The sequence below is a fragment of the Notothenia rossii genome, assembly GCF_949606895.1.
Source record: "Notothenia rossii genome assembly, chromosome: 7".
Taxonomy (NCBI): Eukaryota; Metazoa; Chordata; class Actinopteri; order Perciformes; family Nototheniidae; genus Notothenia; species Notothenia rossii.
Window position 1 is genome coordinate 64,512,832 of NC_136905.1, and position 27,325 is coordinate 64,540,156.

At 44.5% G+C, this 27,325-nt stretch overlaps 1 protein-coding gene across 2 annotated transcripts in view; it reads left to right on the forward strand.

The window, feature by feature from the left end:
- Positions 1 to 27,325, forward strand: part of trappc12 (trafficking protein particle complex subunit 12) — a 46,024-nt gene that overhangs the window by 4,188 nt on the left and 14,511 nt on the right. For both annotated transcript variants that reach the window (XM_079693572.1, XM_079693573.1), the window contains exons 3-4: positions 208 to 324; positions 25,295 to 25,408. In XM_079693572.1, the coding sequence (XP_079549698.1) occupies positions 208 to 324; positions 25,295 to 25,408 (231 nt within the window). The remainder of the gene's footprint in view (positions 1 to 207; positions 325 to 25,294; positions 25,409 to 27,325) is intronic.

The following is a 27,325-nucleotide window of genomic DNA, read 5'->3' on the forward strand; positions in this document are numbered from 1 at the left end:
GTGTGTGTGTGTGTGTGTGTGTGTGTGTGTGTGTGTGTGTGTGTGTGTGTGTGTGTGTGTGTGTGTGTGTGTGTGTGTGTGTGTGTGTGTGTGTGTGTGTGTGTGTGTGTGTGTGTGTGTGTGTGTGTGTGTGTGTGTGTGTGTGTGTGTGTGTGTGTGTGTGTGTGTGTGTGTGTGTGTGTGTGTGTGTGTGTGTGTGTGTGGCAGGGCGATGCTGTTAAAGACTTAATGCTTCGTTTCCTGGGAGAAGCGGCGGCAATGAAGCGTCAGGTCCTCACCGCCAACTCTGTGGAGCAGTCCTTCACGGGCCTCAAACGTCTCATCGTAAGTCACCTGCTCTTCTTCATTTCTATGACCCGTTTGTTGCTGTTCTTTTCGCAGGTTCAGAGCATCATCCACTTTGGGCCAGTGCCTCTACTGTTGCAGTATGACCATCATGATTTTAGATTTGGTGCTCATTTGTGATAATTTATGTCTTTGCATAATAAGCATGCCGTTGGAACAACCTCTTAACTTGACCGTTCACTCCTGACCCTGAAACTGCTGTTGATAAAACAATCTCCCCTCAAGGTTCACTTATGATCCTGGGCCAGATTTGAAAAATGTATGACACAGTCTGCATCAGCAGATACGTTTTGCCTAGTTTTCATTATTCACAACATCTACAGTTCCATCAACTGAGCTATCTTCATCTGGTGATGAGGACTGTTAATATGATTTCACTGGGCCAGAATGAAGGTGCTTTGGCCAGAATGAAGGTGCTTTTATAGTTATCATTTTCATACCGGGATATACACTTTTTATTTATTGTACTAATATATTTATAGTCAATATCACAGAGGAGGAGTTTGTACACTTAAATGTTAGGGTAAAACATGCAATTCTATGCTATGCTATAGGAGTTAAGTATTCATTTGCTACTGTGCAGGTGCATTGGACTGCAGTGTACCTGGCAGAGGTTATGAAAATGTCTCATAATGCTAGATAAGATGTATTTATAAAATAATAACAATTAGAGTTGTCCAGAGCAAGCAGAACTCTTGCTCTGGACTCAGCCAGGGTGTGGAGCCAAACAGTGGAAATGAGTGCGTGTGAATGGAAAAAATTGATTTAGTTGCACCGGTGATTGGAGTAGCAAAATATACTAAATTCTGATGGTAATTAAGCTGTTATTTCTCCTCACTCTTTCTCATTAGCAAAGATCACTATAAAAACATTATGTTAGCAGTTTCTCATTTTAGCGTGTGCATAGCACCAATTTCAGCGATTAAAATGACCAACATATCTTGTGTCTTGTCATAATAGCTGTTGTTAAATAACATCAATTGTGAGTAAGTTGATGGCTGGTTTAAAAACAGTGATCTTCTCTGTAGCTGATCCCAGGAGACACATTCTTCCATTCATACCTTAAAGCAGGGGTGGGGAGCCTCCGGGCCGTATATGGGACCGCGAGACCATTTGGTACGGCCCTCGAGATAATTTATAAACACACGCAAAAAAGAAAATAATTAAAGAAATCTAGACCGCAAAGAATTAAACAAGCGAGTGCCTGTTTTTCCTGGCCAAAGTCAGAGTCCTTGAACACAACACGAGCCTAACGTGTCATCACGTGGTATATGTCTCGTCTGAGGGGTGCAGTTCTGCCGGAGAGCACCAGAACGTTGCTCCGGTGTAGGTGTCACTACCTGATCTGCAGCTCTGCCCGATCTGCAGTGCGCATGTGCGAGATGGTCCGCCATATTGGACAACTCCGGACGGCAACCCAAGTAGGACAACATTGACACAGTGGCTTTTGGGAAAGCTCAAAAGGAAAACTCGAGAGAGATGAGTTCTCATTCATAACACTCCGTTCGATGTCTCACTATGGGATGCGCCTCCCCGCGAATGCCTCAGAAGCATCAATCTCATTACGCAAATCCTGATTGGCTGGTGATCTTGACGACCACGTCAGGGAATCCGCCAACCCTTTAAGTAGCTTGCGCTACGACGCAGCGTCATTCATTTCATTTCATTTCATTTCAAACCTTTATTTAGACAGATTAGTCCCTTGAGATCATCGATCTCATTTACAAGGGAGACCTGCATCATTTAGTTCCACATGAAACATAAAAACAACATACAAACAACAGAGGATATCATATTTACATATTCAACATTTACAACTACCCAGAGTGTCAGAAAGCATTTCATTTAGACATGCCTTAAATACATTCAAAGAAATAAAAATGCTCAATTTCAATTTTGCCTGTAGACTGTTCCAAGCAAGTGGAGCTGCGCACATAAAAGCTGTCTTACCTAAGACAGTCCTTACTCTTGGCACATCTAACAAGACTATATCCTGTGATCGCAGACAATAGCTGCTTGCAACTTTCTGCTTTATCAATGAACAGATATAATACGGGAGTTTGCCCAACATAGCTTTATAGATAAAAGTGTACCAGTGACTGAGCCTCCGTACAGTGAGTGATGGTAAACCTGCCTTGGTATACAGTGTACAGTGATGAGTAAGTGCTTTACAGTTAGTGACAAATCTCAGAGCACTATGATACGCAGCATCTAGTTTGCTTAGGTAGTTGGCAGGTGCATTCATATACAGCAGATCACCATAGTCCAGCACAGGTAAAAAGGTCACAGTGACTAGCCTTTTCCTGGCCTCAAGCGAGAAACAGGACTTATTCCTGAAAAAGAAACCTAGCCTAACCCTCAGTTTTTTAAGCAGGTTATTGACATGAAGTTTAAAAGAGAGACAGTCATCAAGCAAGATACCAAGGTATTTGTAACAGGCAACAACTTCAAGTTTTGTTCCTTGCGTTGATACAATATCTAAAACAGGCTCTGGTGACTTTTTAGCTTTTGAAAAGAGCATTATCTTGGTTTTATCCACATTTAAAAGAAGCTTTAGTTCAGAGAGCTGAGTCTGAATAATGTTAAAAACAGCCTGTAATTTAACAACCGCCTCCTGAATGGAGGGACCTGCACAATACATCACGGTATCGTCCGCATAAAAATGTAAAGTAGCTTCATCCACATTTTCACCTAAACTGTTGATATATATGGAGAATAAAAGTGGACCTAAAACAGAACCTTGAGGAACACCATTAGCAATGTTTAACCACTCAGAAGACAGCCCATCAAAGTGAACACATTGGGACCTTTCAGAGAGGTAGTTCACAAACCACCCCACTGCATGGCTGGATATGCCAGTACTGAGTAGCCTCTGTTTTAAGACACGATGATCAACGGTGTCAAACGCTTTGGAAAGGTCAATAAACAGAGCTGCACAACTCTGTTTATTATCTAGCATACTAGTAATATCATTTACCACTTTCATTGTTGCAGTGATGGTGCTATGTTTCTTCCTGAAGCCTGACTGATGTTTAGACAGGATATCATTTATACATAAAAACTCCTTTACTTGTTCACTCACAAGTCGTTCGAGCACCTTAGCCAAAACTGACAATTTAGAGATTGGCCTATAGTTATTTAAAATAGTTGCCTCCCCTCCTTTCAGTAGAGGCAGGACATAAGCAGACTTCCATACTTTAGGAATTGTATTTGTGCTGAGGGAGAGGTTAAAAAGAGAAGTAAGAGGTGGAGCAATAAAATCTGCAGCTATCTTTAAAAAGAAAGGTTCTACGTTGTCCGGGCCAGCCGGTTTCTTAGGATCTAACTTGGATAAAGCTTCATGGACAATACCAACAGTTAAAGGAGTAAAACTGAAAGGGTTTTCCAGACCACATTGTTCAGAGTCAAGGACTGGAGCGTTCACAGAAGCAGAAGCACAGTCAGTGACAGAATCAAACAGAGAGCCACAAGAGACAAAATGCTTATTAAAGCAATTTAGCATGGTGGCCCTGTCTGATATAATGCCAGATGCTGTGGTGAGGTACGGAGGTAGCTCATTTGGGATATCACCAGTGGAAATCGATTTTATGGCTTTCCAAAATTTACTAGGATTATTCAGGTTTTCTGTGGTAACTGACAAATAGTACTTTGACTTAGCACTTTTGACATTTGAAGTAAAGCTATTCCTTAGCTGCCTAAAGCGTAGCCATTCTACCTCTGAGCCTGATTTCCTAGCCTTTGCCCAGGCATTGTTTCTCTCATGAAGGAGACTGGACATTTCAGCAGAAAACCAGGGATTGTTTCGTCCCTTCACTCTAAATTTACGCAGAGGTGCATGTTTATCTATAATTTTTATAAAACCAAGATAAAAATAAGACCATGCAGTTTCTACATCAGCACACAGATCGATTTTTCCCCAATCAAAATCAAACAGATCATGTAAAAAACCCTGCTCCACTAAGTGTTTTTTATCTCTCTTTGTGATGATGCGTGGTTTAACTTTTTGGACCTTAGTGTCCCTAATTGTGGCTACAACACAGTGGTCACTCACATCATTAGCAAATACTCCCACAGATGAGTATTTATATGGAACATTTGTTAAAATTAGATCAATTAAGGAGGATTTATTTGGGGACTTAATATTTGGGCGAGTAGGACTGTCTATAATCTGAGTAATGTTCAAAGAGGTACACAGGTTTTTAAAATCCTCTGACACAGAAGTTAACCAATCCCAATTAAAATCACCAAGCAGCACTATTTCCTTGTAGGAAAGTTGAGATAACAGTTTTGCCAATGAAGATAAGGAGTCCTTGACAGCCGAGGGGGCCCTGTAGCAACCCACCACCATGACCTGTTGACCCTTTGTTACTTCGACATTCACAGCTAAAAATTCTAGTTGTTTACTAACAGATTTGGAAACCATTTTTGTTACACAAAACTTATTTTTCACATAAATGGCAACGCCACCACCTTTTTTAGGACGGTCAGTGCGATATACATTGTAACCATTTATGTAAATGTCAGAGGCCAAGATCGATTTGTCTAGCCACGTTTCTGATAAGACAATGACATCAGCATCAGTTGAACTCGCCCAAATACGGACAAAATCTAATTTAGGTAACAGACTGCGCACATTTAAATGAATTAAACCTAACCCCGATCTAGAACTAAAATCAGCAGGAGTAGCTATTTGACTAAAACTACCAGGTGGACCCGGATTTGGCTGTACATTTCCTGATAGTAACAACAATAAAAATACCAAGCACCTTTTCCTCTTAATCAACACACATACATTTTCAGCTGTTCTAGAGTCACCAGCAAACTTCGCAAAAGTGAGATTAGAGTTCAAAAAACAATTCTGAAGGACCATTGTGGCAGGCATGTGAGAAAGACAGACATTTGACGAAATGAATGTCCGCGACAGTGCAACTAGCAATTGTTTGTGCAACCCATCCGAACCTGTACAGGGGATGTCCACTGCGGGCGGCAGAACGGACCCGCATCCAGCAGAATTGTCAGGATGACTAGCGAACTTCTCCTTGTCCAGCACAGTCAAAAAAAGGCACAGCAGAAACACGACATTTGCCATTTTCCCAGACCAGCTCAACAGCATCCACGATGTTCCCGAAGCAAAACCACGTCAGGACAGCAGCAAGGAAATAGGCAATCAGCAGTGTGGCAACACTCCGGTTTCTCCGCGGTATCTCCAGACCAGGCCTCCCCCGCACAGTAGCACCCAACAGGTGGGAGTAGGCCTCTAACAGCAGGTGGATAGCGGCCTTCAGCCGTGGGAACCACCACCAGCAGAAGCAGAAATGGGTGGACGGCAGGCCCTCAAACCGCGGCAGATCCTCCACAGATCAATGGCGTTAAAGATGGAGTCAGAGCCACTTACAGGGCTTTAGAGCCTGGATGTGTGTCTGGTCGATGCGTGACCCTGGGGAATGGAGGTGTCGCCCTATGTCAATCATTTGCTTGTTGCAGGCACGAATCGAACAAACAACTCTTCTCGCTTCGGAGCACATCTCTAAATTTGTAGTAGCCTGGCTAGCTTAACTGTTCATAGACTGAACCACTCTAAGCTATCTTTCGGTCGCCGGACGCTTGCCGGCTACACTTGCTTCGCATAAGATTAGAATATTAACACATCAGTTAATACTCAATTCTGCCCGGCCGTTTGTTCAACGGTAAGGTTTTTGATTATTGAACAGTAACATACCAGTTATTGTTGCTTCGCAGAGTTGAATATTAACACACCAGTTAATACTCGATTCTGCCCCGCCGTTTTTTAACGGTAATAGTTTTTGATATATTGAACAGTAACATACCAGTTGTTGTTCCGTCCCTCCAAGTCGGCACTCCGGCTATCCAGGATGGACCCTTCTCTTCCTCACACCAGAGGAGACGGAGGCTCTGAGGCCCGACTTTGCGGCTGCGGGTATAAAATATCGAGCATGGACTCACACCAGGTCTGCTCGTCCTGCCTTGTGCTGGAACATGCCCGGAAGGCTATCGAAGCCCCCGGTTTGTGCGGACACTGTGCCCGCTTCACCATCAAGAGCCTCCGCCGACGGCTAGCGCGCCAAGCTAGCCTGTCCGGAGGAGATCCTTTCATGTCTGGCGATGCGCTGGCCGGCAACCGAGACATGGAGGTAGCCGTCGCGGAGGCTGAGCCTTGCGCTGAGGCTTGCTGGGGCTCCCAGCTGGACCTCACCGTGGTTCTGCTCACGGAGGATGTCCTAGAGTTGGATTATATAGAGGAAGACGAAGAGGGTGCCTCTGAGTTTCTCTTATCCGACTCAGACGAAGACGAGGATGATATTTTCGTCTCATCCGTTCAGGCTGCCAAGCCTGATGCTGTGTCTGCTCCTCCGGGCGAAAGCCTGCCAGCTTCGCCCCATCTCAGCATGGACTTGCAAGCCATTTGTCAACGCGCTGCATCCAGGCTGGACATCCCCTGGCCTGAAGTAGCAAAGGAGACCACCAGGTCTTGCTACGAGGGGAAGAATTTGCCCCAGGCTGCGAGGATGGCAAGACAGCTTCTCCCAGTTTTTCCGGAGCTGCTGGACGAGGTGTCTGTCTCGTGGAGAGACCACCCGTTCAGCAGTAAGTCCCCGATCCAGGGAGCTTCCTCTTTGGATTTCGAGGGCATGGAGAAACTCGGCTCGGCTTGTTGCAGCCCACCTCCAACCGCGGCTGTCTTCTGCGTCTAACAGGAACCCCACATTGCCAACAAAAGCAGATCGTTTTCAGTCAGCAATGACCGAATGGGCTTACAAAGCGGCGGCTTTGTCAGTCAGGTCGCTCAATGTCTCATCGATGCTGACTGCTTACCAAGCAGAGCTGTGCGAAGACATGACAAATAAACCTGAGCCTGCTGTGTGGGATGAAATTACCGCCATCACAGACATTTGCCTCTGCGTGCAGTGCTGTGCGGTCCAAGCCACGGGTAAGTCGCTTGGGATGATGTTGGTGCAGGAGAGAGCCAGGTGGCTTAACCTGACGAACCTACCAGACTGGGAGAAAGAGGACGTTTTGGACATGCCAGTTGTCCCCGAAGGCATATTTGGCACTGCTCTGGCTTCGATGCAGCAGCGGTGTGAGGCCAAGAAAAGAGAAAACAAGGCTCTCCAGCTCTGTCTTCCCCGGAAGGTCCAGCCGCCTCCTCCGACGGCCCCGCGACAGACCTTCGCTCAGGCTGCCTCACGACCCTCCCAATTTAAGATCCCAAAACGGCAAAAGCCTCAGCCCACCCCGGGTCCCCCACCCAGGCACGAGGCGAGGACGAGCTGGCCAAGAAAGTCCCCAGCTCCGACAGCGGCTGCACCGGCACAGCCGGCCCAGACCTTCGGTCATCAGGCGAGGAAGAAGAAGAAGAAGAAGAGAGCGGCCTGACAGCCTTCCCTCCTCTCCTCGGTGGAAGAGCTGGAAGTTCCCTGTTCTCCAGCTCCACCTGTTCTGCGCTGGATTGTGCTTCCGGAGGCCATCCAGGCCCCCAACTCCCCGTCGCCTCGTGTGATGTCCAAACAACATCCGGTTCGCGCCACGTTTTTCAATAAAGCCTATTCCACTGTCGTTTCCAGGCTTGACGCCAAGGGCGCAGTCAAAAATGATGAAAAGAAAAACAATAAACAGTCAGGTGACTGTGCCGTTTCTGAGGGGGGCTGTCGCCTCTCTCAACAAGCGGACGGTAACCGAGTCTGTCAACGCATTATCACCTCGCGCATGCGCAGTGTCGGCTGAGGTTGTCAGTCAGGGGTACTATCGTGTTCAGACACTAGAGGGCCCCATAACACAACTAATAAAGGCACAGAGAGCCGACAGCAGGGCAGAGGCCACTTCTCCTCTCACTCTCATGAGCGAGAGGTGGAAAGCGCTCAAAAGTTCAGCTTGGGTGTTGAGGACGATATCACGGGGCTACAGACTCCAATTCGCTGTCACCTCCCCTCACTTCTCGGGCATTCTGAATTCAAAAGCCTGGGGAGAGTCGGCCCGTATTCTAGAGCAGGAGATTTTCTCGCTGTTAGAAAAAAACGCCATCAATATAGTGCCCCCCGAACAGAGTCAGAGCGGCTTTTATTCCAGGTATTTCCTCGTCCCCAAATGGGGAGGGAACGGAATTCGCCCTATCCTGGATTTAACGGCTCTGAACAAATACCTCAGAAAATAAAGGTCAGGATGCTCACTCACGCATCTCTGCTGCGTCTCGTGCGTCAGGGCAATTGGTTCACATCAATCGACCTGAAAGACGCGTATTTTCACATCCCAATATATTATCCACACAGGAAATATCTGAGGTTCGCTTTTCAAGGTGTCTGTTACGAGTACAGAGTGCTTCCCTTCGGCCTTTCTCTCAGTCCACGGATGTTTGTACGATGTACGGAGGCAGCAATCACCCTGTTGAGACAACAGGGCATTCGCCTGGCAACCTATTTAGACGACTGGCTCCTTCTTGCACAGTCGGAGCAGGAGGCTATTACGCAGGCGAATATCCTCGTGACACACCTGCTCGACCTGGGTTTAGTAATAAACACAGAAAAGAACATGTTGTCCCCAGCTCAGACTGTACTCTTCCTGGGCTTATGCCTAAATTCAGTGTCCTTCACAGCCCGCCTGTCAGCGGAGGGAGTGAAAGCTTTCAGGGTTTGCCTCGCTCATTTCCGGCCACGCAAATATGTTCTCTTCAGATCATGTCTGCGTTTGATGGGGCTCATGGCGTCAGCCATCCTGGTGGTACGACTGGGCCACTTACACATGCGGGATTTTCAGCGCTGGGTAGTTGCCCTCAGACTGGACCTCGTGCGTCATGGCGCACGGAGAGTGATGGTCACTGTGGAATGCGTAATGGCATTGCGCCACTGGCTGCACCCGGTTTTTCTAGTGCGGGGCGTACCTATGGGTGCTGTCCTATCACGGAAAGTGGTCACCACAGACGCATGTCTGACGGGCTGGGGGGGTATATACGAAGGTCGACCTGTGAGGGGTCTCTGGAGCAGAGATCTCCAACCATCACATATAAACTATCTGGAGCTTTTAGCGGTGTTTCTCACCCTAAAACGCTTTCTGCCTTTTCTCAAAGGACATCATGTCCTCGTGAGGACAGACAACACGACCACAATATCGTATATAAACCGTCAAGGGGGTTTGCGTTATCTCCAGTTACACATGCTGGCACGCAAACTGATACTATGGAGCTGCGGCCGTCTCCTTTCTCTGAGAGCAACACACGTACCGGGGGTGATGAACCTCAGAGCGGATCTGTTGTCCAGAGGTGCACCAGATTGGACTCTACATCCAACAATTGTGAGTCAGTTGTGGATACGTTACGGCCGAGCCGCGGTAGATCTGTTCGCGTCAAAAGAAAACGCTCAGTGTCAGCTGTTCTTTTCAATGCGCGGTCTAAACGCACCGTTAGGCGTGGACGCGCTCGCGCAAGCTTGGCTGCCGGTCCTTCTGTACGCGTTCCCACCCCTGGCTCTAATACCTCCGACTCTGGCCAGAGTGAGAGAGCATCGCCACACGCTGATCCTGATAGCTCCGCACTGGCCTGCAATGTATTGGCTGGCGGAGATATATCAGCTGCTGTGCGGGCAGCCGTGGCAGCTCCCGTTACGCAGGGACATACTGTCTCAGGCGGGGGGGGACAATTTTTCACCCACACCCGGAACGCCTGGCACTATGGGCCTGGCCCGTGAGTGGTATAATTTGAGTACAGTGGGGCTTCCTCAGAAGGTGATAAACACTATTCAGAGTGCAAGGGCTTCCTCCACCAGGTCTCTTTATGACTAAGTGGAGGGTGTTTGAGGAGTGGTGCCTCCAAAAGGGACACGTCACTTTTCAATGTCCTGTCGGTGTGATTTTGTCTTTTCTACAGGACTTGATTGATAAACAAAGAGCTTTCTCTACGATTAAAGTGTACCTGGCTGCTATTGCTGCATGCCACGTGGGTTTTGAGGGAAAGACGGCTAGCCAACATCCCTTGGTCTGCCATTTTATGAAAGGGGCTCGCAGGCTCCTCCCTGTTTCCAGGTCACTTGTGCCCTTATGGGACTTGGCAGTGAGTTTAGATGGGCTCACTCGACCTCCATTTGAACCCCTGGAAGAAGTTGACATGAAACACCTGTCACTGAAGACAGTGTTGTTGCTGGCTCTGGCATCTGCCAAGCGAGTCAGTGACATTCGTGCGCTCTCTGTACACCCTTCATGCACTCAGTTTGCCCCGGGACAAACAAGATTGTTGCTGAAGCCCAATCCTGCTTTTGTGCCCAAGGTGGTTGGCTCATGCAACCCCATTGACCTTGCGGCATTTCCTTCACCGTTGTGTTCTTCTAGAGAACAGCGGCCGAATTTGCTATGCCCAGTTCTTGCCTTGCGCACCTATATGGACAGGTCTAAAGAGTTTCGATGCAATGACCAACTCTTTGTATCCTGGGCTAGCCCTCATAAGGGCAAGCCCGTTACCAGGCAACGACTCTCCCACTGGATTGTGGAAGCGATAGCTCTGGCTTATACGAGTCAGGGTTTGCAGGCACCAACGGGCCTGCATGCTCATTCTACTTGTGGCCTGGCTACGTCCTGGGCTTTGTTCAAGGGTTTTTCCATCCAAGACATTTGTGCAGCAGCGAGCTGGTCTTCACCGCTCACTTTTGTCCGTTTTTACAGATTGGATGTCTCTGTTCCAAGTGTGGCCCATGCAGTGCTGGGCCCCGTGTTGGGACAGAATTCTACCTGTTGAGTACTGATTTTTGGTGATTTTCGAGCAATACGGGAGTCTCAATATCCCATAGTGAGACATCGAACGGAGTGTTATGAATGAGAACGATAGGTTACTAACCTCAGAGTTCTCAGAGTAACATGAAGTGAGATGTCTCACCAGACAGCCCTTCTTGCTTAGGCAAAGCGAGAAGAGGTGCTTATTTTGAATGACGCTGCCTCGTAGCGCAAGCTACTTAATGGGTGGGCGGATTCCCTGACGTGGTCGTCAAGATCACCAGCCAATCAGGATTGGCGTAATGAGATTGATGCTTCTGAGGCATTCGCGGGGAGGCGCATCCCATAGTGAGACATCTCACTTCATGTTACTCTGAGAACTGGGGTTACGTTAGTAACCTATAGTTATTGTTATTACAACGTGACTTCACTATTATTTAACAACTATTTTTATGGGGTTCTTTTATTTGGGGTTAAGTAAATTCTCAGAATAAGTGACAAATGAATTTAACTTCTGTTAGACAGCTATATGCCATACATTTTTGCACACATTCACAGTAAATATGTATTCAGTATGATAGCTGTCTAACAGAAGTTAAATCCATTTCTCACTTATTCTGACAATGTACTTAACCCCAAATAAAAGAACCCAATAAAAAGAGTTGTTAAATAATAGTGAAGTCACGTTGTAATAACAATAACTCATCTCTCTTTCGTTTTATTTTTCAGCTTTGCCAAAAGCCACTGTCAATGTTGTCCTACTTGGGTTGCCGTCCGGAGTTGTCCAATATGGCGGACCATCTCGCACATGCGCACTGCAGATCGGGCAGAGCTGCAGATCGGGTAGTGACAGTAGGTACCATATCTGCACGGCCTACCAGATCAGCACGGGGTCCGTTACGCTTACTAATGATGTCACGCATTGGCTGTACGGCAACCCAAGAGGACATTTTACACGGCCAAATTCCGCAAAGAATATTAAAAAATAACAATCGACAGTGAATGTATGTTAGTGGAACTGTGTCAGGAAAGTGAAGTGTTAATTAAAGTGTACCTATCATGCTATATTTGAATAATATATATGTAGGACCATACCTATATAAGGCATATTTATACTTTTAATTTTTCAAAATACCAAACAGATCATGCATTTTAGCCATTCCTCCTTTCGCTCAATTTAACACTGTCTTTGCATGGGCTGATTCTGTGAGAACAGCACCATCTACAGGCCTGGCATATTTACTACAGCGTCTCCAGCGCTTTCGAACGGCAATGTCTGTGGCTGTCTCCTCCTGATTGGTGGAGTGGGCCCAATAGTCGTAGCGCCACTTCTGTGACGTCACAGGAGTGTTCAAATCTGGATCAGTCTGTATCAGATCCGTTGCAGCCCCTTTTTAAGAGATTTGGGTATGGAGGAAAATAGAGAGGGTTGTGTTTTCTGAGTTCCCTGGAACACCGGGGACACATATTCATGTATAAAAGACGTACAAAAGTGCATTTTGCATGATAGGTCACCTTTAACTTTCAATTTTATGCATTTCAGTTGTTCAATAACATTACTTAATTACCACTTCACTTTCCTGACACAGTTCCACTAACATACATTCACTGTCGATTGTTATTTTTTAATATTCTTTGCGGAATTTGGCCGTGTAAAGTGTCCTCTTGGGTTGCCGTACAGCCAATGCGTGACGTCATTAGTAAGCGTAGCGGACCCCGTGCTAATCTGGTAGGCCGTCCAGTTATGGTACCTACACCGGCACTTAAAAAATGTCAGTACCCATAAGGAGCCGTACACATGCCGCATTTTTTGCATGGCTGTGTCTTTAATTGTAAGCCCAGTGGCGATCTGTTCATCTGTCATGCTGATCATACAGTCAATAACTTTGTTGTTATTAGCATCTGGTTAGCTAGCTATGCTAACGAATATAAGAAGCTTTTTTTTACAACCAGTGAGGTAAAGGCACATCTTTATATGATCATTATAGTTATACAAAAATAAGAGAATAAAGTAAACAGGTATAAAATATATAACTATATGACAGTAACAAAAAGTTGTTATTAATCAAATCAAATCAAGTTTTATTTATATAGCACATTTATAAACGATTTTTGGTCGAGCCAAAGTGCTGTACATATAATAAAAATAGCCTATAGTAGAGACACTTTACAGCAAATAAAACAGCACAGATTGTTCAGAATATCAGTATAAGAAAAAACGACACCCTCTGTCCTTAGACCCTCACATCGTACAAGGAAAAACTTCCAGAGAAAACCCACAGTTTAAAGGGGAAAAAATGGGAGAAACCTCAGGGAGAGCAACAGAGGAGGGATCCCTCTCCCAGGACGGACAGACGTGCAATAGATGTCGTGTGTAAATCGAAGAGATAATACATTTCACAGCATATAGACCGAATGTTAGGAAATGCATGTGTCTGTAATAAGAAAATGAATCCACGAGGATGTCAGCTACAATCCTGTGGAAGCCATCAGGGAAGCAGCATGACGAGACCCCAAGGCAGGAATACAGTTTAAAGGGGGAGTGATTTGTAAAATATCCATGAAGAAAAAAAAATCTGCTTACAGTTCTGTTTCATATGGATGTTGAGAGATGTATCAATAGATCTCTTAATGTTGCTCTCAAAGTGCACCAGATTGATGCTTTTAACTTCAACATTTAAAACAAAATCTTCCCGGGGGTGCATGCCCCCAGACCCCCCTAGAGAAGGTGAGGACCCCCCCTAGAGGATGTTAGCCCCCCCCCCCACTTAAATCATATCCACATGGATAGGAAGCTAAATACTTTTGCACACATCATGTGTCCATATCTTTCTGTTTGGGTGGTCATGCCACAACCGTGCACGTGCATGCGCGAGTCATGGTGAGATATCTGGATTTAAGAGGTTGCTTTTTCTTTGCACAGCATGAAAGGAAGGCGAAATGAATGGGCTGTGATTTTAGTTTTTTTAAGCAGAGGTCAATCATTTGTACGGCCCCCGGAGGATGTTGAAAAAATTGAAATGGCCCTTGAGAGGAAAAAGGTCCCCCACCCCTGCTTTAAGCATGCCCTTCATTATTTGGATCAAGTTATTTGTGAATAATGTGCATCAGATGAAGTAGGCTACAGCTGTTATTTCAATGTGTCAGATACATATTTAATCAGAATGGGATCAGACTCTGTATCTGCAGATATACAGCATATTAAAAACTTGGTTCAGAATCAGGGCAAAAACTATACTTAATTGGGACATGCGTAATAATGATGCAGATGGTTTGTTTTAAAGAGGCACATTTGAAGGTATATATTTGTATTTGTTGCCTCTTCTGTGACATGTTTCCATGCTTTAATGTTCAAAACCTCTTTATGTTTCTCATACTGCCTGTACTGCAGCACCTCTTTTCACCCTCTGTCTGAAACCAGAGACCAGTCTGCTCTGATAAGTCAACCGCTTATATATGTCCTGCCTGTTAGCCTATCACCTACAATGTGTTGGAATGCTTGCCAATAGAAGAGCGAGTGTTACGTCACTGTACAGAAGTAAACAAAGGAGTCCAATCGAGGCAGGAGGGGAAGACAAAGAACGAAAGAAAAGAAAAAGGAGACACCAAAGCAGATTGTCAAACTTAATAAGTGTCTTAAGTTATGTGTGCAGTGCAGCAGTTGCTTCCTGGGTAGATCACCTCACTTTCTGGAGTTAAATGACAAAACCCCTGATAGGTTAGCACAGCTTAGCATGCTGTGGTTCCTGCAGCCTGTCTGACCTTCTGACAGTCAGCATGTCCTGTCACTGCTGGGCGGTCAGGCCTCGGCGGAGGGAAAACAGTGAATCATTGCTCTCCTTTCTCTTCATATCACGTTGCTCTGCTATGCATAAAAACGCCTGTCTTTCTTTGTGACCGTGCAGTCTCGCCTCATTCCCTCTCCTGTAGCCATCCATCTATCTCTCCTGCCCTCATGCGTTCCCTCCATCATCATTTCTGACCCACAAATGACCCTGAGATACGGCTGTTATTTAAAACATATGCACAGCAGCAGCAGCAGCAGCAGCAGCAGCAGCAGCAGACAGTGGGGTGGTGAGAGGAGGATGGGTGGAGGGGGAGATGGAGAGGTGGAGGGGGAGATGGAGAGGTGGAGGGGGAGAGGTGGAGGGGGAGATGGAGAGGTGGAGATCCACTCGGCTCACAAGTTCTTTTCTCCTGCTGTGCCCATGTATTATGCATGGGACTGCTGTGCATATTTCAAGGGCCTTCTGGACTCGGTGTATATATATATACACACACACACACAGAAGATGGTACTTTCAGCGTGTGTGTGTGTGTGTGTGTGTGTGTGTGTGTGTGTGTGTGTGTGTGTGTGTGTGTGTGTGTGTGTGTGTGTGTGTGTGTGTGTGTGTGTGTGTGTGTGTGTGTGTGTGTGTGTGTGTGTGTGTGTGTGTGTGTGTGTGTGTGTGTGTGTGTGTGTGTGTGTGTGTGTGTGTGTGTGTGTGTGTGTGTGTGTGTGTGTGTGTGTGTGTGTGTGTCGCTGTGTCGCTGTCTGCCAATTGGTGTAGGTGGCTCCCTGGAGCAAGAGGCAAGGGAAAGTGAGCCAGTGAGGTGAGGTAGGCTTACAGGAGAGATGTCAAGGAATGACAAGCAGAGAGAGAAAAGAGAAGTTGTGTGTGAGACATGTGGAACAGGAGAGGACACTCACATATGCATACCGACACACACACCGTTTTTCTTCTTGGTCAACATCTTAGCCATTTGCAGTATATTAACATTCATGTTAGCCTTGCCTGTATCACTAGACAGCATGAAAAGCAACCCTTGTTCAAAGACAATACATCAATTTAGTAAAATAAAAGAAATATTTATAGAATTGTATTGTTGTTGTTGTTGTAGATTTAGTAAGTCAAATAATGAATGATAGACAAAGGATTCAGTTGATGCTTGATCTTTTGACATTTGCTCAAGGGTTCTTGGCAGCAGCAACTATCTGCCATTCCTACAGCTCCAAGTGGAAATGTGCAGTTTGTTTCCATATACTGTAGGTCTTGCTGTGGTCAGTATCCCTTAAGCCAGGGGTGGCCGTATACGGCCCGCGAGACCATTTGGTACGGCCCTCGAGGTAATTTATAAACACACGCAAAGAAGAAAACAATTAAAGAAATCTAGACCGCAAAAAAATTAAACAAGCAAGTGCCTGTTTTTCCTGGCCACGGTCAGGGTCCTTGAACACAACATGAACCTAACGTGTCATCACGTGGTATGTCTCGTCTGACAGGGGTGTATTTCTGACGGAGAGCACCATAACGCCACTCCGGCACTTCCAAAAATGTCAGTACCCATAAGGAGCCGTACACATGCCGCAGTTTCTGCGTGGCTGTGTCTTTAGTTGTAAGCCCAGTGGCGATCTGTTCTTCTGTCATACTGATCATACAGTCAATAACTTTGTTGTTATTAGCATCTGGTTAGCTAGCTATGCTAACGAATATAAGAAGCTTTTTCTCCAACCAGTGAGGTAAAGGCACATCTTTATATGATCATTATAGTTATTATAAAAAAATAAGAGAATAAGATAAACAGGTATAAAATACTATATGACAGTAAAAAACTTGTTATTAATAAACAAGAATACAGTTTGAAAGGGGAGTGATTTGTAAAATATCCATAAAGAAAAAGAAATCTGCTTCCAGTTCTGTTTCATATGGATGTTGAGAGATGTATCCATAGAGCTCCTAATTTTGCTCTCAAAGTGCACCAGATTGATGCTTTTAACTTCAACATTTAAAAAATAATCTTCCCGGGGGAGCATCCTCCCAGACCCCCCTAGAGGAGGTTAGGTCCCCCCCCCCCCACACACACACTTAAATCATTTCCACATGGATAGGAAACTAATTACATTTGCATCTTGTGTCCAAATCTTTCTGTTTTGGTGGTCATGCCACAACCGTGCACCTGAATGCATGCACGAGTCATGGTAAGATATCTGGATTGAGAGGTTGCTTTTTCTTTGCACAGCATGAAAGAAAGGTAAAATGAATGGGCAGTGATTTTAGTTTTTTTAAGCAGAGGTCAATCATTTGTACGGCCCTCGGAGGGTGTTGGAAAAATGTAAATGGCCCTTGAGAGGAAAAAGGTTCCCCACCCCTGCCTTAAGCATTCACTGTATATTCAACCATACATGTTTTCGTCTAGATGGCGTCTTTTTATTCTTATTTGCCTTGAACCAAGACAACTGCTTGCAGTTGCAGTGGCTTAGTCATATTGAAAAGGGTGTTTTCCGCACTGATGCAGATTCATTCAAGGGTAGCATTTAAGAATGAACATTTTTAACATCTCCTAGTAGCTACTGGCGAAAAAGCACTGTTTGTCATAAATACTAAATTAAAAAAATACCAAAAGATGTATTGGTATTCTCACTCCCTGCAGTGATACACATGATCTTATGGTTCATTCCTAATAGCATTAAAAATGCTTTTAAAAGGCTTAGATCTTGCCTTGATGAATATAAAGTCACTATGATATATTCCATTTCATGCGGCAAATTGCAAAAGAGTATGTTATGTCATTGGGCATCACCAAAGACTTTTGTTTAACTAGAAAACCCTTATAATTTGATACTTGAAAGGAAACTCTCTTTTCACCTCCCTCTTTTTTACTGTAAGTCCAAAGGTCAGACCAGCTCTGTAGCTGCTACTTGAGGTTCAGTATCTTTTTCAAATCCACTTCAATTCAGCTGGTGACTTGAACCCAGGGCCTCCAACTGAAGGACAGCCTCTCTACGCCCTGCATTACCCAGAGTGGAGCCAACACATCCCGCTCCCTAATAAGGATCTCTGCCTGGTCTCCATCACAGCAGCCCTCTCTGTGACGGCTTTGCTGACATAATAGTCATTGACTGAGTCACTCCCACTGATGAATGAATCAGACACCATCTGCAAGTAGATGGTAATCTACTTGCATTCATATGATTTACTTACCAATAAATTATGAAACTTCTAAGATCAAATAAACTCATAGATCAAAGCTGTCATAGGTACATCACTAAGCTTGGAGGGGAAGTTGAAATTGAGAAAATGGGGATGTTGACGAGCACACACACGGTGGACATTTTAGTAAACATGTTGCCATTAAAAGCTTTATGTTGCCATGGCAGCTGATCAATCACATAGGATCCTGCTGTTGTGTGTGTGTGTGTGTGTGTGTGTGTGTGTGTGTGTGTGTGTGTGTGTGTGTGTGTGTGTGTGTGTGTGTGTGTGTGTGTGTGTGTGTGTGTGTGTGTGTGTGTGTGTGTGTGTGTGTGTGTGTGTGTGTGTGTGTGTGTGTGTGTGTGTGTGTGTGTGTGTGTGTGTGTGTGTGTGAGAGCTGGTATGAGTCATGCTGCGGAGCCAGAGTGTGACTGCACCCACTGCCACCATACACACACATGTGCACTGAGTACACACTGACTTCACTCACAACCCACAAGAGACCTAAGACTCTGCATGTCCTACTTCTCTCTTTGTATGTATCTCTCTCCTATCATCACTCAGTCTCGGTAGGAGAGCTGCTCTGGTGGTACACACTCTGACATGCACATTCAAAACGCCTTTCTGCTGAATTTTCATGTAGTCTAAAACTTCATATGCTCGGGGGACACTGTAGCAATAGGCTGCTGAGAAGCATCTGGAAAAAGCTCAAATGTAACTTTGATATGTTCTATATCTTAAAGGGGACCTGTTTTGCTTTTTGGGGTATTCCCTTTCTTGTAATGCATTTCTATAAGTTTGTTTGTTTGTAATGGTCTTGAAAGGCTAAAATCCCAGAGTTCCCTCCAGAGGGAATTTCTCTCCCACACACTCCCCCCTGCCTGAAACGCCTCAATATAATTAGCTTAAAATGAGAAAATCCAATCCCAATCTAATTCTACACATTTTCTATATCATTTGATAATCCAATTGGCTCTTTTTCAAATATGGAAGCACATTTTTTTTAATAGCTACACTGTTCTATAAGTTTTCAGCCGGTTTTAAAAATGTTGGTTATCAGGTTTGGATTTGATACATCTAAGTTTGGGTTGCTGTCCTGGACCCCCCTCTACTTCTCCCTTTGTCTTCCCAGTGACCTCTGTGGTGTGGTCAGCAGTGGGCTAGTCTCTGACTCAGCAGCACCCTGAGCTGCCCTCAACTGTCTCTCTCATTAGCAATCAGCCACCCTCCTCCTCACCTCCTCTTTCCTCCTTCTCCTTCATCTCTTTCCCCCCCCCCGCCCCCTCTGCACTATCCACCAGAGACTCTAACCTCTCTTCCCTCCCACAGTGTGATGCCGTCTGGGCCAGGGGCCAGCATATATGTGTGTGAAAGAGGAAGAGAGACACCTTGGCTGGGTCAGACAGACACACCCCCATAATCACCGCAACGACCCAGCTGCTGCATCGCACTTTGATATCATTGCTGTAACCTTTACTTGTCATTATCGTAACCTTTTTACATAGCTGTCATTTCCGCCACCAGTTACACTTGCAAGCCGGGGCCTGGGTAATGCACCGTCAGCTTTTGTAGCGCCGAAGGGCATGTTTAAACCGTAGCGCTAGTTGTTTTCACCTTGCTCTGTTTATGTTGGCAGCAGCTATACGCTCAGGCCTATTGTAAAAGTACAGAGAGTGTTCAGCCTGTTGGTCTGCCAACATAAAGGATCAATTCAGTTTATCACAACTTGGGTCTTGTTTTTGTACTTCCTGCCATCATTTCTATTGGCGACCATAACAACGCACTCTATGCTTTTACAGTGACACTGAGATCTAAAAGGGGCTGATGGTATGGCACTTTTATTTTACACTGCCGTTTTAGTGGCTTGTGGCACACAACAGTATGTAATTTGGGTTCCACAAGGACACGACCACTGTCCACTACTTCGGTCCGGCCTGAAATATTTCGCAATCAGCATTATTAGTTCGATTACCATGACGTTCTGTTCACATATTCATGAATACATGAATCCTACTCTTTTCGGTTATCTTCTGAATATTACTGAAGCACTGTGAGCCTAAGAAGTATCTAGACATTACCCAGAGGAGCTGTATGTGAGATCTGTAATGTCCCAATCATTCTGACCAGACATTAAACAGAATTTACGCTACTAGGTTCAGAGTACAAAGTGAGTGTAATAATGTCCATATTAGCCCCAGCAAATAAGACAATACTGTATTGTCACACTGGTCCTGTGTGAGGTGTAATTGTTCCTTTTGGTTTAGTTTACCCACACTTGAAAATAAATTATAGGACTTCTTTGTGTCATTATCCTTATTTGCACCATTGTTACCTGTTACTCCTGTATCCAGGTTTTGTGGCTGTTCTGATAAAGTCTTTACATTTCTACCTTTTTAATTGTCTGATGTATCCTCCCCATTGGACTAGTAACACCAGTAGGTTTCCGGACCTCAATAATTACTTTTGTACGTACAGTATTTACAAGTATTTTTACAGCACAATACTAATGGCCAATCAGTGACCTCATGAAGGTGGCGTCAACTTCAGGTCTTGCAGTAGTGGGAAGCATTGTACTTTGTGAGTCTTTGCTGTCAATCAGGCCTGAGACAGAAGTTCTCCTTAACACTTCAGAACCACTCTCAGAGGAAAAGGAAAGTGGAACATTCTGTTATTGTTGACAACCAAACCATCAAAAGTTATCCAGTAGCCCACTAGTCAATCAGTGGTTAATATTACCCAGAGGAGCATCACTTAGAACTTGGAGGCTGTGTTGATCCATCTTTGGGAGTGTTATGTGGAGTTCTCTTACAAGCCATGAGCTAGTACGGTGTCTTCACATAATATATAATGCCAGTTTGTGTTTTGGCGTCTCTCGGTGATACCGTTTGAAGAACCCGGAGATTGCCTTTGGGAGACAAAATTGCTGCTGTGTGAAGTACATATCAGTACAGTAGGAAACAGGCTGTCCTCCAGCTCGAGGGCATGTTCTGTCCCCTGGTTCAAGAGTCTGTAGTCCAACTAAAGAGACATCAAAGTAAAGTTAGCCACTGTTGCAAAGACTGGCATGCACTCATGGCATACTACAAATGTATTTTTCCCACACCCTCTGTGTAATCCAAAATGCCGGGTCTTAATTAAAGTAGCATGGGTTCTCCCTTTGTTAACCAAAGCTGGAGTGAGGGAGCCTTTTTAAGTCTCTTTAGCCTGGAGGCTTCGGGTCTTTGAGAGAGAACAAGTGGGCGTTCGTTTGTTCATCAAGCTTTGTTATGCAGGTTTTTTTCTTTCACTCGCCAAAGGAAAGGCGCGCTGAACTTATGATCGTCAACACATTTTAGAAGCCTCACCCCTTTTAAACTCGCGACGAGACTAATTATAAATAAGCGTTTGTGTGTGTTAACAAGAGATAGAGGATGGTGTGTGTGCACATTTGTCCAAACGGGTGTGCGTATATAGTGTGTGAAGCATCGTGTTAAGTTCTGAAGATATTTGTCAATACCAATCAATAAGTGGTTTTCTGTAGATGTTATTTATGCATGTGCTCACTTTACATTTTGGTGAATATACTTGATTTTTCCTTACTTGTCATCTGTCAATATGTTACTCAAGGTGTAAGCACTTACCTTTCCCATCTTGAGTACCACATTGTCACTCTGGAGGGTCATATCTGACATTTACCCTCTATTCTCTCCTATCTTCCTTCTTCTGCTGTCTTTGTTTGGAAAAAAGGCAGGTATATTTTCTACCATCCACAAAAACAAGCAGCCACAAACAAAAGAAAATGGCCCTTTCACGCTATCGTGCTAGAGCCACGCCTACCCATACCCAACACACACTTCTTTCACCAAGCCCTTAAAGTGAATTCCTCATTTGATATCACTGGCAATAAATCACTATGGTAATGCCTCCTCATTTGGGGGTGGGATCTGATTATGCCTTATTGCAGAGTCATTTGAGCTGAGCTAAATTATTAATCACCATCAGCCTATTGTTTTTCTATATTGATGTCCTCCCAACCCCCTTTCTGTGTTAATTGAAATCATTCAAACCTGGGGAGTGACAGCGTGGTTTGTATGCATGATGGCCTTCTTGACAGCCTTTCATAAAGCACTCCGTCGTCTCTTCAATGAAAAATCGTTTTTTAGCCATGCTGTAGGTGTAGTCAAGCTGAGCGGGTCGGTCCACCAGCTTGTTTTGGACTGAAATGTCTAAACAATTAATGGATGAATTGGCATGAAGTTTGGGACAGATATCTATGGTCACTAGATGATGAAGCCTAATGTCTTTAGTGATCACATTTGCTTCTAACACCGTTAAAAACAGTTGTCCACCATATGCAAGATTGCACGAGACAAATGGCTCTAAATGGCGTTCCCCTGACCTGCTCTTGTATTGACATTGGGTATACACATTTATGTCTACCTCAGGGTGAATTCATGTTCATCTCTGGTGACATAAGAAGTTACATATTTTTACCAAAAAATTGTCATTGTAAACATGTTGGAATGCTAATGGAAGTTACATTTCACTCTTAAAAAGAGACATTAGGTTTTAGTCTTTAATCAAGAGAAATGGTGCATGTATTCTCTATAGGCATCACCCTAACATCACGTGCTTGACATCACCCTAACATCATTGCTTATTTAGAGGGAGGATATTAAAACGCATTGGTCCCGATTGGCCCTTCTAAAAAGAAGGATAACCAAAGTGTGGCTCAGTTTGGGAATGCCCTGTTGTAGAAACTCATGTGATAACAGATTAGCACAGCACAATGGCTAAAGCATGCTACGCCAGGTCTATGGAAGAACGCTATTTGACGAAATTTCCACGAATGAAACTGAAAAAATATCCGATACAGCTGATTATTCTTAATGTTAGATTAACATGTTGAACACAGCCCGCTCTGTAAATGTTCTGGCACTTTGTTCATCAGGGGGTCAGAGCTCAGGTTCAACTATAAGAGATGACAGAGAAGCAGAGACATCCGTCATTATCTGTCTCAAGGTTGCTCACGATCACATACCATCTTTAATGGAGAGACTGACCCTGTGGCCCTCTGGTAACGACAGATAGCCTCTCAAAACACAGAGCCCGCCCGCTGTCTACTCTAATCACAGCTCCTGTATCTCTGTACGCCTGTAATGCTAGGTTAGGATCGGTATGGTTCAAGACCTTAAATTATAGGCTGGTGTAAGATAATATCAGACCATAAAGCTATGCGTAGCGGCATGCTGCATCGTTACATAAGGCCTGAGCTAAAGTTGACTTTTCCAACTTTTTGGTGGTTTTTTTTCACTTTGGCCCCTTGTGGTGCCTATCTGCAGTTCCTTTGGCCCTCAGCTCTCGTCTACTCATCCTCTGCTCTCCACTCTGCCACCCACTGCTCTCTTTTTCTTCGTCCAACTCTTTTTTGGCCAGAGTTTCTGCTTCTTTTTTTCTTTTCCCTTCCACTATGTCCAACTTTGACTTCTGGGCTTCTGTTTGCCAAATGTTGTATCCATCCATATCCTGCCTTTCTACCGTTTGAAACTCCTTATCTGTTTGTGTCCTATCTCAACAGTTCTCACTTTGCCTCTTCCCGTCCAATCCAAATCTCACACAGATATTCAGATGAACAGCTAGCACACTGTGTGTGTGTGTGTGTGTGTGTGTGTGTGTGTGTGTGTGTGTGTGTGTGTGTGTGTGTGTGTGTGTGTGTGTGTGTGTGTGTGTGTGTGTGTGTGTGTGTGTGTGTGTGTGTGTGTGTGTGTGTGTGTGTGTGTGTGTGTGTGTGTGTGTGTGTGTGTGTGTGTGTGTGTGTGTGTGTGTGTGTGTGTGTGTGTGTGTGTGTGTGTGTGTGTGTGTGTGTGTGTGTGTGTGTGGCCGGCCATCCAGGCTGCCTCCTCGTTTTCAGCTTCATTTCCCTCCCTAATGAAGATTCAGAGGCAGCGCTGCTACTGGCAGAGGAGAGGAAGGAGCTATAGGGGAGGAAGCCATGACAGCGGGAAGAAAAGAAGGCAGAAATGAGGGTCAGAGGAAGAGGAGGAAGGTGGAAGGGAAGAAAAGTAGGCAAAATTCTGAAGCAGAGAGAAGCAGGCAAGAAAAAAAAGGAGGGAGGGAAGATGAATGGGGGAGAGAGGACAGCTACAAGAGGAAAAGGGCTGATGAGTTTTGTGATAAAGATGACTAGAGAGGAAGTAGCTCTCTCTCTTCCTCTCTTCCTCTCTCCCCTAATTAGCTCCCTGGCTGTGATGAATGGCGCAGCACTTAGGACCCAATCGGCAAGCCGACCTTGTCATGTGTGTTGATGGGGTGGGGTGACTCTACCTCCCCACCTCTGTCCCCCTCTTACCTATTGTACCACCTCCTGTGGAAGCAGATGCTGCTAATATCGAGGTGTGTGTGTGTGTGTGTGTGTGTGTGTGTGTGTGTGTGTGTGTGTGTGTGTGTGTGTGTGTGTGTGTGTGTGTGTGTGTGTGTGTGTGTGTGTGTGTGTGTGTGTGTGTGTGTGTGTGTGTGTGTGTGTGTGTGTGTGTGTGTGTGTGTGTGTGTGTGTGTGTGTGTGTGTGTGTGTGTGTGTGTGTGTGTGTGTGTGTGTGCGCTCAGTAGTACACTGTGTTTATGCTTTGTCCTCCAGTCTCGATGGCTGGCAGCTCCACACATAGGTGGAAACACTCTCTTCCAACAGCTTCATTTAATACGTAGGGACTTTTGTTTTGCAGTAATAGCTGTCACATTGTCAGATCACATATAATAATTAGTAAGATGATGAAACATCCCTTTTATTTTCTTATCTAAATTATCCGCTGTAAACTTGCCTTTGATTTTTTTCACATTGTCTTTTAGGATTTCCTGCTTTTTCCTAATTGCATAACTGTTCCACTGAGAATTCCCTCTGTTCAAATATGTTCCATGTTGTGGTTTTCCCCCCTGGGATTTAACATAAAAAAGCTCTGATTCAAATATGAATTATAAATAAAGATCAAGTATCTGTCAATTTAGTTGATATGCGTAATTATGAATAATACATTTTACCCAGGTGTGATAAACAAGAATTATCCTTTGCTTACAAGTTGTTGAAACATTCGTCCTTCTGTGAAAAAATGTGTCTGATTGATGCATTTAAATTCTTGAAACAAGCTGTTCTTTTTTCCCTGAGTGATACCTTGTTAGTTAGAGATGCGTCCTACTGAGTATGTTTGTGATTATGATAGCTGGAACCCCGTGGATATAGCCGCAGGTCTTCCTCTGTGCTTCCATCCGTCAGTCATGGTGTGTGTCTCAGATCCAGTGTGTCTCTTCTCCCCCTGCAGAGCAGCAAGAACTGGCGGGCCGCGGTGGATCTGACGGGCCGGCTGCTGACAGCTCATGGTCAGGGGTACGGGAAGGCCGGCCAGCAGAGCTCCCACACCACCGACTCACTGCAGGTAAGACGCCAGCCGCTGTCTCCTCATCAATCCCTCCATTCAGCTGTCCGTCTCTCAGAGCGTTGGTGGGTGGAAGACAGTGACGCCAAGGCACATCCTGTTCTACTTATTAATGTAATAACTCCCCAAAAGCACTTGAAATGAAGTAGAATTTGCAATAATAATAAAGCTTTATTTATATAGCACTTTTCATACAACACATGCAGCTCAAAGTGCTTTGAGGGGTTGCTAATAAACAGCTCATTTAAAAAGATGTGTCTTTAGCTGGTGTTTAAAAATGAAATGTTCTCACTGATAAAGTATTTCACTAATGATTTAATGCCCTCTTATCTTGTTATGAGAATTCATTCTGAACTGATGATATCAATTAGTTGTAAGGGGGGCTATGATGAATTTAGTTTTTGTGTCGCTAGTTTTTTTGTGTTGTCCCTTTTCGTCAGTGTGTTGCTGTTGGCACATTTTTGAAAGCCCTTGTTCTTGGAGCTCTATGCAGAAGATGGATGGCTGCATGCGCTCATTAAGAAGGCCACCGCTGTGGAAGGCTCTGTGCACGAGACTTTCACTTAATCGACCGTGTTGTTGCCTCGTGCTGCATATTACTGCTTGTTTGCGTTCCTAAACATCCTGGCCCCATTTTTAAACCCTGGGTTTTAAATGTGTGGTCCATCTTTTTTTTGTAATGCATTTTATTATTGTTATTAATAGCAATATGCAAAAATTAAGACTATTGGGCATTGCTGTTAACCTTGTACCACCCACTGTTCTTCCCACAGGACATTTACACTGTGCTGAACGTTCACAGACTGCACGATACAAAGTTACATAAACATGGACAAAGTTACTTTAGACACTTGTATACAGATGCGTGGCAGAGGATACAACCAAAACCAGAAACATTTTTTTATATCTACCTTCAAAGCCATTACAATAAACAGACGAATCATTGAAATGTAATCTTTAAATCCATCTCAAAGGTCTAAAATGATCAAATCATTTTCATTAAGGTGTACAAACCCTATAAAGGGAGTGGATGTTTGAGAGTCAAAGTATCATCCTTCTGAACCCATGTTGAATTATTATTTTTTAAAGCGTGACTGCAGATCGCACTATTTAACATACATATTATGCTCATTGTCACGATTATATTTGTATGTTATGCTTCTACTGTGACATGTTTACATTATTTAAAGGTCTCCTATAATGTAAAATCCCCTTTTTCATGTCTTTTATACATAAATCTGTATTAAGAGATTCGGAAACCCTTTAGCATTTAAAGCTTCAGACACAGAATCATCACTTTTGAAACAGGGTTGAAACAGAGGGGTTAACCGCATGCTACAATGCATGATTTAATGTTCACAAAGTGCATTATTGTACTATATATTTTAATCTGATTGGTTAGCTGGCTGGCTCAGGTCAACCTGGATATGTTTCGAAAAATGTCCGGCCCCTTAGATTAGCGCTAGCCAATAGAAGCCTGAGTGTTAAATAGTGATGTCACTATGTGCGGAAGTAAACAAATTACATTACATTGCATTTAGCTGACGCTTTTATCCAAAGCAACTTACAGTAAGTGCGTTCGACCAACAAAATACAAACTTGAGGAAAACAGAATCATATAACTACATCAGGTTTCATAGAGCTAAAACATTTCAAGTGCTACTCAACTGGCTTTAGATAAGCCAGTCCTTTATTAGTATATAAGTGCTTTGTTAATAATTCTATCGCTCGAAGTGGAGTCTAAAGAGATGAGTTTTCAGTCTGCGCCGGAAGATGTGTAAGCTTTCTGCTGTCCTGATTTCAATGGGGAGCTCATTCCACCATCAGCGAGCTGTTTGGCTGATGCAGAGCAGAGTGCACGCGCTGGGGTGTACGGTTTAACCATGTCCTGGGTGTAGGAAGGGCCAGATCCATTCG